Raw genomic sequence first — 16,306 nt, 5'->3', positions numbered from 1 at the left:
AACAGCAAAACAGTGACAGCAGGCCCTTGAGAAAACTGGTCCTGGCCGAGAAAAAAAGATAAGGACAGACCCCTCTAGCCCTGTTCACCCCCCCATCAGTTCTAAAGCAGAGGACACTCTTTCATAATCACACGTGTATTTTTTTGTTGTCCTTTTTCACATTTTAACGTCTGGCACAGATTGGATTTGGATAGTAGTAATTTTGAAAAATAAGTCTAATTAGTTGTGTGCCTGGTAGGGGCTGGCCCTTTGTTCATTTTCTTTGTATGTGAGCGTATCATTTGTAAAGGTTACATTTTCACTTAATAAATTAATACAGTTTGTACTTTATTTTGCGCAATTGTGTAATTCTTGAAGTCATCAGAAATGAGAATGAGTTTGTGTTTAACAAAAGCCTCAACAGATTGATGTTTAACTGAATAGTATTTTTTTATTTATTTGCCGAGGCTAGGTATGCTGAGCACGAGTACACACACACACACACACACACACACACACACACACACACACACACACACACACACACACACACACACACATTTAAACCTGGTAGCTATCCAGTACATGTTATACGGTTGGCCACTGAACAGCTCCATTTGAGCAGTTTGGGGGTTCAGTGCCTTGCTCAAGGGCAGTCACTCCTCTAATCTTAAGGCCACTGATACCCCATTGGCTGTTCCTATTGTTTTTGTAATTGAAAACAATAGGAAAGATTTAACAACTTAACCTACAGTATATATTGTACTTCTTCTGACCCGAGTTCCCCAGGGGTCTATTAGGCCCCCTAGCTAGCTAGCTTGTAGATCTTCTATTTTCGCTGAATGTTTGCCCCAGAATACGGACACTAGCGTTCATGTGGTTACTCCAGAGTCAAACATAGTGAGTCACAATGAATTTGCAATTCTTAAAAGTTAGAAGAGACTCTCGGTGCACAAAGACCTATTCGATAACATCAGCAAAGTTGACGATCTCAGAAAGGTATGATACCGTAGTGTACAGTGACTTTGTAATTTTGTAATTATGGAAATAAATGATGAGAAGTGTGTCATTGTAAAGATAAGAGGTGTGTGTGTGTGTGTGTGTGTGTGTGTGTGTGTGTGTGTGTGTGTGTGTGTGTGTGTGTGTGTGTGTGTGTGTGTGTGATAATGAATGCCCCATGGAGCACTTTGAAAACAGCTCTTTGATGACAGATGAAAAGCTGTGTGCTGTGTCCTCTGCTCGGGTTTGGTTGTGATGTGGAAGGTTGTTGTTTAAAGCTCTGTATATCATTACAATTTAAAATGCATTTCATTTCACTGGCTTCAAGATTAACGAACTTAAAGGCATATTATGTAACTTGCCCTGTATTTATATAACAAAACAATCTTTTTTTTTTACCCATCATTTACCACTATACCAGCGGTTGTCAGCCCCTGGAGTTTACCTGCAGAAACCATGCCCCCAGAGTTGCTGAGAAACATTGAAGCTGCCATGAGGGAAATGAGGGGGAAAAATGGATATTGCTTTGTTATATGTCTTTAATAAATACACTGTTTATATACACTTCACCGATGCTGCACTGATTCGAGTGAAAGCATCTTTAGAAGCCTAACTCGGGTAACCAATCTACCTTGACTCAACAACCAAAGAGACATAATAGGCAGCGGTTAATGTCTGCTCAAATCTCTGTTGTTAGGCAACGGTTTCTGTTTTGCATGAGGTCAGACTAGAACTCGATTAGAGAGAGGAAGGTGGAGAGAGCCTATTTCACCCAAGCAATGACCCGGCCAATGCTGGGTGCTGAAACATTTTTGTTTTCCACTTGTACTGTATATGCTACTCTATGTTCAACTACATTTTGAAGTGTACTACACTGTGCATATAAAAGTAACCACACAAACTCTTATCATCCCTATTCTGAGATGAACATTTGCCAAAAGTAGCATATCTACAGGCTCTCAGTGTATCACGTTGTGAGCTTGTACATCGGCTATTTTCAGAGATTTTAAGAGATTTGGTGTAGAGGGAAGAAAACCTACTGTAGTATAAATCCCTTGGGGGCCCTGGTCAACCAAGTATATAGGGTTTAAGAAGTGGTTGATGGAACATTGCGAGTATGGAGTGAGTAGTCTCTTGAGCCAGACTGTTGCCTCCCACAATGTTAAAATACTTTCATACAATGTGCAAAGGAAGCTACTGTATGAAAACCATCCGGGAGTAAAGCGGATGTCCCACCTCCTCTCCGCTTCCGTTTTGTCTTTGCAGTCGCTTGATTTGTCCTACTGAAAATCTAATAATCTATGCTTATCAGAAATGGGAATTCAAAACTATATTTTAAAGATATTTTGAAATATATGTTTGTGAGCGGAAATGACGAACAGATGTCCTTTCTCTGCGTTCAGGTGATGTAGATCAGTGGTTCTCAACCTTTTCAGGCCGTGACCCCCCAAAATAATCATATTTGAACTGGGGATCCCCCAAAATAATCATTTTTTTCATTTCATTTATTTTTCTAACCCTATTAAAAAGTCCTTAAATTGTCACTTTACAACCCACAGGTTGAGAACCACTGATATAGATCCAGACTATATATATCATTCAAAGATTGTGGAATAGTTGTCTAGCTATGCAAGACTGTGGAGCGAATGATTTGGTTGTGTTCACAGTGTGGTTGTGTTGTTCCTCCTTCCCCCCTGCTGTGCAGGCGCATCGATGATGACATGGGACGCACGCACGAGCTGGAGCACTCTGCCATCAAGTGCATGAGAGGAATCCTCTACTGCTACATGAGACAATCTGACAAGGTTAGTCTGAACCAACGCTTGATTAGGGCTGTCACCAATCTGACATTTCACTTGACGATTAATTGTCACTCAAATTTTTGCGATTAACGATTTAATTGTGTTTTTGGCATTGAACACTAAAATAAAAAATAATAAAAAATCTAAAAGCTTTTAGGCTTTGTTAAACAAAGGTTGCACAGGCCAGATATGACGAATAACTTCAATTTATAAAGAAATGACTGAATTTTACTGTATACTTTCAAAATGTAAAAAATAATATAGTGTACATTTTTTGGGGGGGGGATGTTGTTTGAACATTTCTCAAAAACGATCATACGAAATAATTGTGATTAGGTCATTATGTACGGTAATAATTGTGACAGGCCTTCCCTTGATTTATGCTTGGTTGCATGCTGTGTCATGCACTCACTGAAGATTCAAAATGTGATCTACAAACTCAGATGTTGCTGTGAGCTTGTAGATCTGCTTATTTTCAGTGGGTGACACCAATGTGCAGCTAAGTAGGCTTGCCCTCTTTGTTTTACAGTAGGCTATCTCATGTATTATGAATAACTTATTATGGGAACTCTGCTGCATACATGTCTTAACCAGTGTTGCCCTGTCTGCCTATTATAAGCGACTTTGGGCTTGTTTTTCTGTACGGTCGCTTGTGAATATTGGGTTGCAGTATTTTGGGGGGCTTGTTTATAAAGTGTAATTGCTTATTTGGGCTTGCTTCCTAATGTTTAAATCAGTAGTTCTCAAACATTTTCATGTCAAGGACCCCCAAATTAGTATGCATTTGTCCACGGACCCCCATCAGAAAATATGTTTTGCCCCGTACAAGATTTGTGTTTTTAAAATGTTTAAAACAATTTTTTCAACTTTCTTTCAAGATTGCATTTTTTGTTATTTTATTTTTTGATAGCAGATCTGCAAGCTCTGATAGTGGTTAGATGTGTCTCTGGGTTTTACACATCTTGAACCAATGAAAAGTATTAACAAGAGCTTGTGACCAAATAATAACTACTGTATATTGGATCCATTATTGTTTTTGTTTCCAACCCAACAGCGACGGTATAATAATTTCAATCAGCTCGTATGCAAAACTTGCAGTCATGTTTTGCCAGACAAATAGACTGCAGTCCTGCTTTGTGTTTGAACACAGCGTGTGTACATGTCATGAATGCCTTTCACAGCCATTCTGTTTCGTTGCACGTCGACCTTCACGACCTAATTTGGGGGAGAGCTTTAAGCGTGTCTTAATTACAAGGCAGCGTTTACACAGTTAATTAGACTGAGCAGCACCTCGTTAAGACCGCTGTCTTTGTCACTTAAAGAGAACATGTATTTCTAATAGATTAGACACCTAACTTCACTTACAGAGAACATGGATCTCTTTTCTTTTTTGCTCCCCCTCCCCACAATGTTGTTGTTATGCCAATTAATTCCTCCCTGCACACATTTGTGTGTTGTTACTGCTGTTGTATCCTGTTGACTCGCCTACCAATGAGGAGCCCCCACCGGAAGGACATGCCTTCGTCCTACTCTTCCCGCCCAACACTCCCTGCTGACAGGTGCCACCCCAGCTCTTATAGCCTGTACGCGTAGTGACAAATATCACCCTCCCCCAGGGGCCAATTGTGTTCATATAGACGCTCAACAAAGCCGGATGCACCGTGGTAGATTCGAATCCTCAGACTCTCTGTGGTGGTGGGTAGGCATTTTAGCACTGTGCCACCCGAGCGCTGAGAACATGCATTTCTAATAGATGTCTAGCCAGAGGTGGAAAAGGTACTAAAATGTCTTACTTAATAAAAGTATCAATACTGCATTGTAGAAATACTCTGTTACAAGTGAAAGTCCGGAAAGTGAAATGAGAAATTAATTGAGAAATGAAAGTACTCATTCGGCAGAATGTCCCATTTCACAAGTTTTCAAATTTTGACTTGACAACTTTTGAAAATAGCAGATCTACAAGCTCACAATGTGTCGCATTGTGAGCTTGTAGATCGACTATTCAAATGGCCGAAATGTATATAGGGCTGAAGTGGGTATTGTATGTTTTGTAATAATAATAAAAAACCTACAAAGCAATTAGTAACTAAAGTATTCAAATAATTGTGGTGGAGTAAAAGTATAATATTTGCCTCTGTGATGTAGTGGAGCAGAAGTAAAAGTACTGAAAATTGGAATAGTCCCGTAAAGTAAAAATACCTCAAAATTGTACTTAAGTACAGTACTTGAGTAAATGTACTAGTTACGTTACACCACTGTGCCTAACTTCACTTATAGAGAACATGCATAATACTTTACAGTAGACGCCTAACATCACTTATTGAGAATATGCATTTCTAATAGACACTCACTCATTTATCCTGTATCCTGATTGGATAAAATCCATGCATTTTCTGTTATTAAAGATTTGGAGAGGCAGGTAGACCCTTATTACTGAGCAAACACTCTATAGCAATGATTGCTATTGCAATATAGAGCTATTTAACACTTATCTTAAGAAGACAATAGCACTTACCCTACCATTAAGACTGAGTGAAGTAAATGTGTAGTGATTTCAGTATCTCTTTGGTTTACCATAGTAAAAAGGGTTCATTTCAAAGTGTTCATTTCAAATTCAGATTAGATTTTAATGTCACATCACAGGTCTACAGGTGTAAAAGAGTGGGTGGATTTTTTTTTCTCTCGTTCAAGCTCCCAACATTTCTTTTCATGAAATAAAAAAACATATAGTATGAGCAATGTCAAATATATTCATAGGCTGCATGGTTAAAATAGTAATACAATGAGGCAGAAATGCTTCTTGTGCGGGTAGTGAAACATTTGCAGCACATATAGATATAGAATCAGGCAGGCGAATGTTTTTCCCCCTTCCCAGCCGGCCGATGCAGCCTAATGGCCAGGGAGATTGAGCAGGAGTCAGGACCTCCCGCTTGGCGAGGTGTCACCTCGGGACCCGGGAGTAAACAGAACACAGTTTGTTGCCTCAAATGCCAATTCAGGGGCGTGTTTTCATTGCAGACACATACAACATATTGTCGCTGTCGGGCAGAAACCTCCTTATTCTCCATATTTTAACTTTTTTGTGTTTTTTCGTAAATTAGTGCCCTACTTCATCATACTACAGCGTCACACAAAAGTACCAAAAGCAGCAGATTTGCAAGCTCCAAACGTGACGCAAAGCGGCTATAGTTTTGAGCTTGTAGATCTGCTACTTTTGCTATTTGAATCCTGAAAAGTTCCAGTTTTGGAGATTTGAGGTTTCCACCCAATAGAGATGATATACAGTATGTACACAGGGACCGCTCCAGCGTTAATTTACAGCAGAGTTCCCCAATAGACGGCCCGCGGGCCATTTGCCAAACAGGGGTTTTTCTCAAAACTTTCATGGCTTATGAAAGTTACAGGTATGGTGTGTGTGATATGAAATGTGAGCTTACCGTAATCACAGTCATCCTTAGTCATTTTTTTGCGTCTGTCTTTTTTTTACGTTTAACCATTAACCGTTAGTATTAACCGGTTACCAATTTCTTAACGATTACCGGTTAACTGTTGGCCATCACTAGCTGCTGCAGATGCATACTTTTCAAGCACTCTGTAACAAACAAACCATAAATTGTTTAGTTTCAACTTTCAATAGTGCATTATTTCCTTGTGTGACCCTCAACACAGTATTTAAAGGTTTCATGACATGCTGGTTTTACAAAAAAAATAGTTTTTATCATGGTCCTTCAAAGTGTATTAAACGGTTTTAACAGAAAAATCCCCTCCAGTGAGCCATGGCAGGTCTTTTTCTCTCAGTGATCTGAGGCCTTTTGAGCTGCAATGAAAAGAAAACCTATTTGCCTGCGGTTGTCGCTGTTGAGGGATTTTGCCTGTCAATCATCGCCTCTGCTCCCCCGCTAGATGCAACGTTGCACCAAGCCGCGTCTTTAAATTGACTTATTTAATCACGCTCTCTACCAAATATTCAATCTCAGTCTGAACACACCTTTATGATGGTGTACTACCACTTACTGGTTAATGTAGGTACACATGTTGGAAGCTGTGCGTTAGCAGCTAGTGTGTTTGGAAACGCGGGAAAGTTAGGTTAGGGGACGTGTCCAGTGTCCACAGAGCACGCCCTTTGAGTTGGCAGTGCCAGTATATCTATGGTAAGATGCGCTGGTGTGCTCCTCTTCCTTTTTAAATAAACTTTTGGCGCAACACCCTGGGCGCTTCAAGTTTCAAATTTTGGAAAGGAGTGCCGGTAATTTCATCCTCCTGATTGTTTGTGACAACCCGACAATTTACAACCCGACGTTGAATCATACTTCAACCATGTTTACATTGTTTCAGCTAAAGGTATTTTTGCTAATAACGCAGATGACAGGAACACATAGAGTGTCAAAGAACACACAGAGTGTACGCTATTTACATCATGATAACCATATCCAAAGCGCTCTTCTGCTCAAAAGGTGTTCTCTGTGGACACAACCCCTTTTCCCTTATGCTGATGTGACTTCTGCTTGGAACTGCCATATTATTTGTGCAAAATCAATAGTTTGACTTTAGCTATTATTGTAAGAGCCAATAGTTTTTGTTTTATTTTGAGTAAATTCATGATTCGCATTTTCTAAGTAAAACCTTTTTAAGGAAGTGTTATTTTGTCTTGTCGTTCTCGTTTCGAATGCTGTTTTGTTAGACTTACTCCACAAAGTGGTTCATGGTTTGAAGAAATGGACGGAGTGCCACTACAGCCTTATTTATCCGGTATCCACTTTTCCACCGGGACGAACCCCAAGAGATGTTTACTACTTAAATGATATATGATGATGTGCTTTAAGTGCTGAAAGCGCTTAAAAAGCAACAAGACGGTAAAGTAGCACAGCACGGCTGTTTGTTAGCCCTTCTTTTGTCTCTGTGTGAATCTCTGCGGTTTCTATTTCAGCCAAACGTGCACGGCAGCAGTGAGTGTCCCAGCGGTGGGACCGGTGGAACTGGAGCAGTGTGCTGTTTGAAACTGGGACAGATTGGGGGTCTCCAAAAGCAGAGACGGGGGGGCTAAATGAAAGGGGAGACAAAGAGGGGGTACGGGGCAGGACTGGGCGATAATGACTTCAAATCAAAATCACGATGGTTTCAAACCTTTGCCTCGATTGCGATTAATGACGATTATTCTTTCAAAATAGTGTAAATAGCAGATCTACAAGCTCACAGATATCGCAGATCTGCTATTTTCACTATTTTTGCACCATTGCACAACAAAGTACTGTAGAACACAGGGCTTAACCACTTAAACCCCATAAGTAGTAAGTATTTAAGTAAGTAGTCTTTTCTATTCTCTGTTATTGTGGGGAAAGCATTGTGAGCTTGTCGATCTGCTATTTTCAGCAAAAGCTTAATTTCCCCACAATACGGATGCTGGGGTTTAAGTGGTTAAGTGCATAATCAGACCAATCAAAGATATATATATATTTTTTATTAGTTGATATTTAAGAAATTTAAAACAATAATCACAGAAAACCAAGTAATGGCTGAATGGCTGAGAAAGAGGAGGATGTCCCTTCCTGCCACCTACTGCCTCCACTGATGCTAGTGACTGACCTAGATATGACCACCATGCATACATACCGTGGTCATTTATCTTTCTCATGATTTTGTTACTTTTGTGTTGCTTATGTTTCCAACATGTAGATGGCATGTTATTTAGACAGGATGCTAGGTTCATTGTTTACCTGGTATCCTATAGTTTCAATATACATATATTTTGATAGCATATTGTTTAGACTGATGCTAGGTTCTTGGTTTACCTGTGATCCTAGTTTCCTGAGGCACTACAGCGTCTCTCTGCATTCTAGTCGCTCTGGATAAGATAATCTGCTACATTTTAAAATTGTAAATCGTAAAGAGAGAGACAGAGAGTGAAAGGAGAACTAATGAAGAGAGAAGGAAGAGACAGGATGGGAACGAGAGGAGGTGTGTGTGTGTGTGTGTGTGTGTGTGTGTGTGTGTGTGTGTGTGTGTGTGTGTGTGTGTGTGTGTGTGTGTGTGTGTGTGTGTGTGTGTGTGTGTGTGTGTGTGTGTGTGTGTGTGTGTGTGTGTGTGTGTGTGTGTGTGTGTGTGTGTGCGTATGTGTGTGTGTCGGGGGGGGGGGAATAAGAGATGTGTTGTTGGGGGTAAAAAATGGGACAAGAGACCATGTTTCTAATTCAGTTTAACAACTACCACATTATTACTTGTGTGCGTGTGCATCCTTGGTTGACGAGTTGAATTGTTAACACAGATTCTCTCTCTCTCTCTCTCTCTCTCTCTCTCTCTCTCTCTCTCTCTCTCTCTCTCTCTCTCTCTCTCGGTTCTATATCTCTCTCGCAGGTGGAGCAGTTTAAACAGGATCCTAGTCCGTCTAAGTGTCTCCACTCGGTGTTCAATGTGGACACAGGAGATGAGGTTCCCTCCTACGCTGACTACACCCACCTGCAGGTGAATGAATAACAACAATACACTGCTTGAATTCATACTGTACATTAAACAATCAATGCTTTATCAATGGTTGAAATAATACATTAAATAAGCCATGCTTTAATCAGAATCATCGTTATTGACACAATCACATGTTTGCAGGTGTTAAACAGTGACACAACGGTGACATTTGTTTTTGTGCGAGCTCCATCGTTTTTGTTGTTTCCAGAAAGGAGAAAGAGAGGGGGAGGGGGGGAAGACAAATCAACAAATGATATCTACATATATACACAAAGCATAATCCATCCGGTACAGTATGTACATGAGGTTGAACATAAGGTGCATCAGCATAGAAAGCAAGACAATTTCAGACATTAGAAGTAGTATGTATTGCGACCGGCGGAGTCTCCGTTTTGGAGACATTAGCGTCTTTCCGCCCGTCATCAAATTATTGGCTTAGGAATACGACAAAAACATATCCATGAATTCAAGGCTTCATGTGGTGTGTAATTGATTGTAAATAAGTAATGTTTTGGGTGAACTACTCCTTCAAGCTGCAAAGAGTGTCGGCGCATTGTCAGGTTCAAACCACATAGTCCACAAAAAAGGTAACTTTCACTGGTACCACAAAAACCTCAGGGAAAGGAAAAAGTCCAAGGCCAGCCAGGTGACAGGCTCACGTAGAGCGGTAACTCTCACAGGTCAAACCAGTAAGATTCCAAGGCCAGCCTGGTGACAGGCGGTGATCATTCCTTGTTCAACAAGTCTGATGGTAGCCGGGTGGAGGCTGTTCAAAGCTTCCCTAACCCTAACCCTGTCCATTAATAAATACATCACTGGCTCACTGGTTGAAAGAATATATTAAATAACATCAAATGTAAGCTAATCGATGTATTGATTCTTCTGTGACAGTCTTCCTATTCAAGTTTGCACGAGCTCTTCCAGCACTGTAAGTGACCTATTCATTCAACTAGGGCTGAACGATTTTGGGAAAAAATCTAATTGCGATTTTTCTGACCGATATTGCGATTGCGATTTGATTGCGATTTTTTAATAAAAAAAATAAAAAAATCTTAAACATTTTTTTAAAGTCAAGCTTCAGTTTAGTATTCACTGTGTACGTTTAAAAAGTAATTGGAAGTAATGGAACATTACCAAATGGCATACCATTTATTTACTGTTCTAGATTCTAATAAATAAGGATGAGAACTAAAAGATATGAATTGCTTCATTGCTTCCAACATGTATCTTCCAAGTACTTTTTTCCCATGTATATATTTAAACATTTAGCTGGAATAGAAATAGCTTATTTTTGTAAACAACCCAACATTGAACTTGTTAAGTCATTAACTTATGGCTCAAGAAGAGAAGCTTTTTCTGAATGAAGTTCAATAAATAAAAATAAAATCAAACAAATAATTACCATTTTGTGTAAACAATTCACAGCAGTGAAATAAGTAGGTCTTTCACTTATGGCTCCAGAAGCATATTTACTGATATCCAGTATTTAGTTTATGTAGATTAACATTCAACTAAAATGTAACACTTTTTTTGTCTCACAAGGCAAAGTCCTCTCCTACTGTACATTGTATTACTACTACTCCTTAGAAGTGAAAAACTCAGAATACATAACGCAGTGGTGGAAAGTAACTACTGTAAGTACATTTCCTAAGTACTGTACTTAAGTACAATTTTGAGGTACAGTATTTGTACTTCACTTGAGTATTTCTAATTTCCAATACTTTAACTCCTACTCCACTACATCTCAGAGGCAAATATTGTACTTTTACTCCACTACAATTATTTGAGAACTTTAGTGACTAGTTACTTTGCAGATATAAATTATAATATTATAAAACCTACATTAACCACTTTAGCCCTATTTTATACCTAGGTAATTTGAAAATAGCCGATCTACAAGCTCACAACTCGCCGCGATGCGACGCGTGGTGAGCTTGTAGATCTGCTATTTTCAAACATTAGTACTTTCACTTTTGGTACTTTAAGTAGGGGCGGGGGGGGCGCTACCCTCTCGCTCCCTGTAGAGAGGCAGACACTCTGGAGAGAAGGAGACAAGTCCCGCGGGTGCTCTGGGATTAATATTAATATTAAAATGATTTATTATGATAAAATAAAAATTTAAAAAATCGCGGCCTTTGCGATTAGCTAATCGCGTGGTTTCAAATCGCGATTTCGGTTTGAAAACGATTAATCGTTCAGCCTTACATTCAACCATGGATTATCTAAAGTATCCATTCAACTATTGAGTCTGTGATCAGTGTGATGTATTAAACCATTGATTGTGAATTCACTCATTTTAAATCGTTGAACCAGTTTGGCATGCAGGGCTGTGTTGTATTGGAAACCTGGTATTGACTTGTGTTTGTGTGTGATGGATTAGCACCAGGAAGACACATTCCTGTCAATGATATTTACATTGGTCATTTTGCATTTAGAAGTGAATCCCATGGATAGCATAGCGCAGCCAATATTGTACATACAGTGAGCAAAAAAGAAATGCAATACTTTAAAAATAATAGATACATGTTGAAATAATGGGACCCTAGGCTAAATGAGATATATAATGTAATTAAACCAGGTAATTAAACAGAACATACTGCCATTTATAATGATTACAGGGCTACTCTGCTGTTTGACACCCATGGATGTCAAAGAGGAATATTCCGTGTATTGCAGAGGACTGATGATTGGCCTTAATTCAGAATAAAATAGACTGGGTCTGATAAAGGTATGGCTTCCCAGCGGATCTCCCAGTGGATTTAGTTCCTTGGCCTAATAGTGCTGATCAGTATAGCGGTTTGCGAGATTCGCCGTGGACTGATGGACACACAAATGCTTTATAAGCCTATAAGTACAGTCTTGAAAGCATGCTATCCCTTTGTAATTGCTTATGGTTGCTCTGTTAAGGCGACAATGTATTGTCCGGTCACCGTTTTGTACCTCTGGACCTTGCAGAGGACAAGGGGCACATCAGTTAACATAAGGTCACTACATCTCAATGCAGTTAATTTCTTATGGGATGGTGGGGCACCCACCTTTTGGTGTGGTTCTTAAAACAGCATTTTATAACACAATCACCTGAACACCAATTATGGAATGTGTGCAGTCCAGTTCCACACATGTAAAAGCTATGCCGAGGCATGCTGAAGCTGCTCTGCTGGCCCAGCACATTTTAGGGCATATTATTGCTTTTAAACAACCTTCAAAGATGTTCAAAGATAGAAAAAATAAGAGATCCACAAGCGCATAATGTCTTGCATGTGGAATATGAGCTTGTAAGTCGGCTATCGTCAACGACAACGTATGACAAGTATAAATAATAATAATAATAAATAATAATAAATGCATAATATCACAATCTTGGCCTTTGCCAACATCTTATGTGTTAAAAGTGTTCACTGCGTTTTGGGTCCAACCTTTCATATCCCCGGGTGTGAAACAATAATGAATTTCTCCCAGTGAAACTCAGGTGTCTGTTGACTCAGTGTGAATCACAGAAGACATGTGGTTGTCTCCATGGACCAGCAGCTGGGGCTGGCAGTGACAGCGCCCACAGTACACACGGGGGGGACTGGCAGTAACTAAATAGGCAGAAAAACGGCCCATTGTGCCAGAGGAAATGCAACTCTTACCAAGGCTCTCAATAGTCCCTGCGAGGAGCTCGTAACAGTGCTCTTCATTTGATTGAGTACACCTGATGCCATGTGTGGCAGCATGAAGGAATAGGTTGAGGATGGACAGATACAGTAGCGATCATTTTTGGCTGCTGGAAAATAATGTATGAAGGCACGATCACACATACACGTCAGAACTGTCAATGTCCTTCACTTCCATTCTGCGGTGGAGCATCCAGTTGCAGCGAGTTGACGCGTCACGTTCAACGCGTTTAGTTCAACATTTGTGAACTCTGACCAGGCGTCAACCAATAGGAAAGAAGGGCTCTTGAGTGACCCCATTAACATGACACCATATGCGTAGACATGACATTGGCCAGTGGATCATACGTCAACATCGCTGCCATCTTAGCAGGGGACCGTGGCCATAACTCCGGTGTGAGAAATTGAGACTACACCTTTTTTTCAGTTTTATACCCTTTATCTATAGAACTACGAAAGATACGGTGTTTGAAATGCAAACCCAAATTATTTTTTAACTAAGTATCCTAAATCATAGCATAAGTACAAAGCTCACAACACGCCACGATGAGGCGCGTTGTGAGCTTGTAGATTGGCTATTTTCTCAATTTTTGCACACCACAGTTGTTCATTGAAGTACCCTACAATGCAGGGTTTAAGTGGTTAATCACACCAATCAATTTTGTCAATTTTAAAAAGAAAATGTCGTTTTTTTTGATGTATAAGAAAAAACAATCACAAAAAACCCTGCTTCTCAATTAATAGAGTAACATGAGCAAGATGTAAGTCGGATAGAGGTTCAAAATTTGGGTTTTGATATAGTTTAGGTTACCCAGCCTTACCTCATGCCCGTAGGAAATGTGACAGATCAGCCACTACTCATGCATAAGAACCTCTCTGCTCTCTCCTTCTGTCCTCCATTTTCACATGGACACAGACATTGGTGATTTGTTCTCATGTTTTTTGTTACAGTACTTAGGCTCATTGTTTTTCTTATTTAAATAGCATGTTATTTAAACAGATGCTAGGTTCATCGATTACCTGTTTATCCTATAGTTTAGTAGCCTATGTTGTTTAGATTAGTGCTACAGTAGGTTCCTGGCTTACCTGTGATCCTATTTTACTGCTAAATGCCTAAATTGTACATTTCTGTCTTTCTTGTCCCCCTGTCCTCCTTGTCCGTGACCCTCTTTTTCTCTGTCCTGCTCTCTCCTTGGGTCGCTCTGTCCTTGGCTCTCTCTCTCTCTCTCTCTCTCTCTCTCTCTCTCTCTCTCTCTCTCTCTTTCCAGATTGACGCGGTGTCTCTGTTCCTGCTCTACCTGGTGGAGATGATCTGCTCAGGTCTCCAGATCATTTACAACACAGACGAGGTTTGTTAAAAGGTTAAAGCTCTATATCATGATATTAATCATTGCTATATAGAGTCTCCCTGTCTATCCAGCTCCTCAATATACTGAAAATACAGTTTCAGGAAGGTTGCCAATGTCAGCCAATCAGAAGAGAGTACCCATTCATCAGCTTAAATTATATAGTGATCCAGTTCCAATTTTCATCACTTCCACATTCCAATATCACTTGTTTAATCTGTACCCTGTGTGACCTGATTGGATAAAATTGGTATCCGGTCCTATTAAACAGAAAATGTATTTTCTGTTTAATAAAAAGCTGGAGAGACATTTTCAACCTGTTATCATATAATTGGTCCTCACTAATGCTCATCATATATGACTACATTTAACGGACGTTGAGTCTTCTCGACAGATGGCATTGTTCAGTAAAGCAGAAAAAGACACGAATTTCTTTTCTGTCTAAAATGAGTTAATAGCACAGCAAGACTCTCTAGAGTCTAGACATACTGTACTAGAGTATGTCTGCCATAAATGGCAGAGCTTAACGACATGTCCATATGAAATGCATAAACATCTAGGTAAGAGATTAGAACTACGGTAGCCATCGCTAGCATAAAGTTACAGTTACAGTTTTGTCCTTAATCCTGTAAAATTGCGGTGAAGTCACAGAGTCAGTAGACACAAATGGTACCATATTATATTGAGCATTATTGAGGACCTATGAAGATAGGTTGAAAATGGATGAAGTGGTCCTTTAACACTTATTTTAACAATATTGTTTACCCTACCTTTAACTCTGAGGGTACAAATGTGTGCACATTTGTGCACTCAGAGTTAAATTAACACTATGGATCTTATTGAGTAACAACAGAGGCCACACAAGTCCACTTTGAAAAAAGGCTAGCTTCATTAAATGAATACATAAGTGGGAAGGTGTTTCTGGCCCTGTAATGAAATAATAAAACAAAGGAGAATGTGTCTGTTAAAGTTAAACAGTCTTCTTTTATTGTCTAGAGCCTCAGGAGTCGTGTTGAAGTTTGTTAATTGTAAATAGTTTTTCTTTTATAGTCTGCTCATTCTCAGCTTTGCTCACAGCCGTGGAGAGGTGAAATTAAATAAGTGCTTTATGGACTAGTTTTAGCACATCTTCCCAAAATAAGGACAAGCTGAGACATTGCCCTCTAAACAATTATGTCACACAATGTTCGTTTTGTTTACAGAAAACCCTACCTAATAACTTGTCAATTGTTTTTTTCTCGCTCCCGGTGGCTAAAACGGATGATGTGACTTTTATACGAGGGCCGTCCTGTCCTGCACACTTCATTTGCATGTATAAACAGGGTCTTATTGGCCTGTATAACTCAATTCCGAATGCATAAACATGATCAATGTTCCTTCATTTCCTTGTGTTGAGATGTAGCAGAGCAAATTAGCGGGCACACGAGTTGCCGTGTGTACAGAGAACGCCTTTTGATCTGAAGAGCGTCGTGGATGCAGCGTTTATTGATTTATTGATTGTTCAAACCGATCAGCCATTGCTGTGCTCGAATGTCCTGATCTATGTCATTAGCACAAATAGGGTCATAAATTACCGGGATGTCAAGACACAGCCAGGAGGATCAAAAGAGCAGCGCTCCGCTGTTTCCTGCTTGATACGCCCAGGCGCTGCGCAAAAAAACCGCTGGGCGTCGGTAGCTCTGAAGCGTGATGGTCAGCACCAGCGAATCTTTACCATAGAAATGTATGGCAGACTGGCGTTGCCATCTCAAAAGGCGTTCTATGTGGACACGGGCCCTAACACAGTAAAGTAGTATGTTAATTTATCTATTTATAACTCCCGAGACTGTACGGATGTAACCAAATGCATTTGCATGTGTACTCTCCGGGGAGTCAAATTAACAGGATTCACGTTTGTGACTTGACATTTGAAATGGGTTGTTAGATTAGTGCCTGTGGGAAGGAAGGCCACTGGAGACTGTCAATTGACTGGAGTTGGAAGCTGCATTGCAGTGTTTTTTTTCCTGAGATCAAATGAAGCTCTTGTGTTGCTCTCATCCTGCTTAACGTGTGTCTTGCTTCTGTG

General features: G+C 39.9%; 1 protein-coding gene across 3 annotated transcripts in view; it reads left to right on the top strand.

Annotated features, from left to right (window-relative positions):
* The window catches only part of phkb (phosphorylase kinase, beta), a 131,907-nt gene that overhangs the window by 19,559 nt on the left and 96,042 nt on the right, over positions 1-16,306 (top strand). For all 3 annotated transcript variants that reach the window (XM_084044494.1, XM_084044495.1, XM_084044496.1), the window contains exons 4-6: positions 2,684-2,783; positions 9,132-9,239; positions 14,164-14,244. In XM_084044494.1, coding sequence (XP_083900620.1) covers positions 2,684-2,783; positions 9,132-9,239; positions 14,164-14,244 — 289 coding nt within the window. The remainder of the gene's footprint in view (positions 1-2,683; positions 2,784-9,131; positions 9,240-14,163; positions 14,245-16,306) is intronic.

This window comes from Gymnoscopelus microlampas (genome assembly GCF_963454915.1).
Source record: "Gymnoscopelus microlampas genome assembly, chromosome: 1".
NCBI lineage: Eukaryota > Metazoa > Chordata > Actinopteri > Myctophiformes > Myctophidae > Gymnoscopelus > Gymnoscopelus microlampas.
Note: the sequence above shows the minus strand (reverse complement) of the source record. Positions and strands in the feature narration are given on the sequence as shown.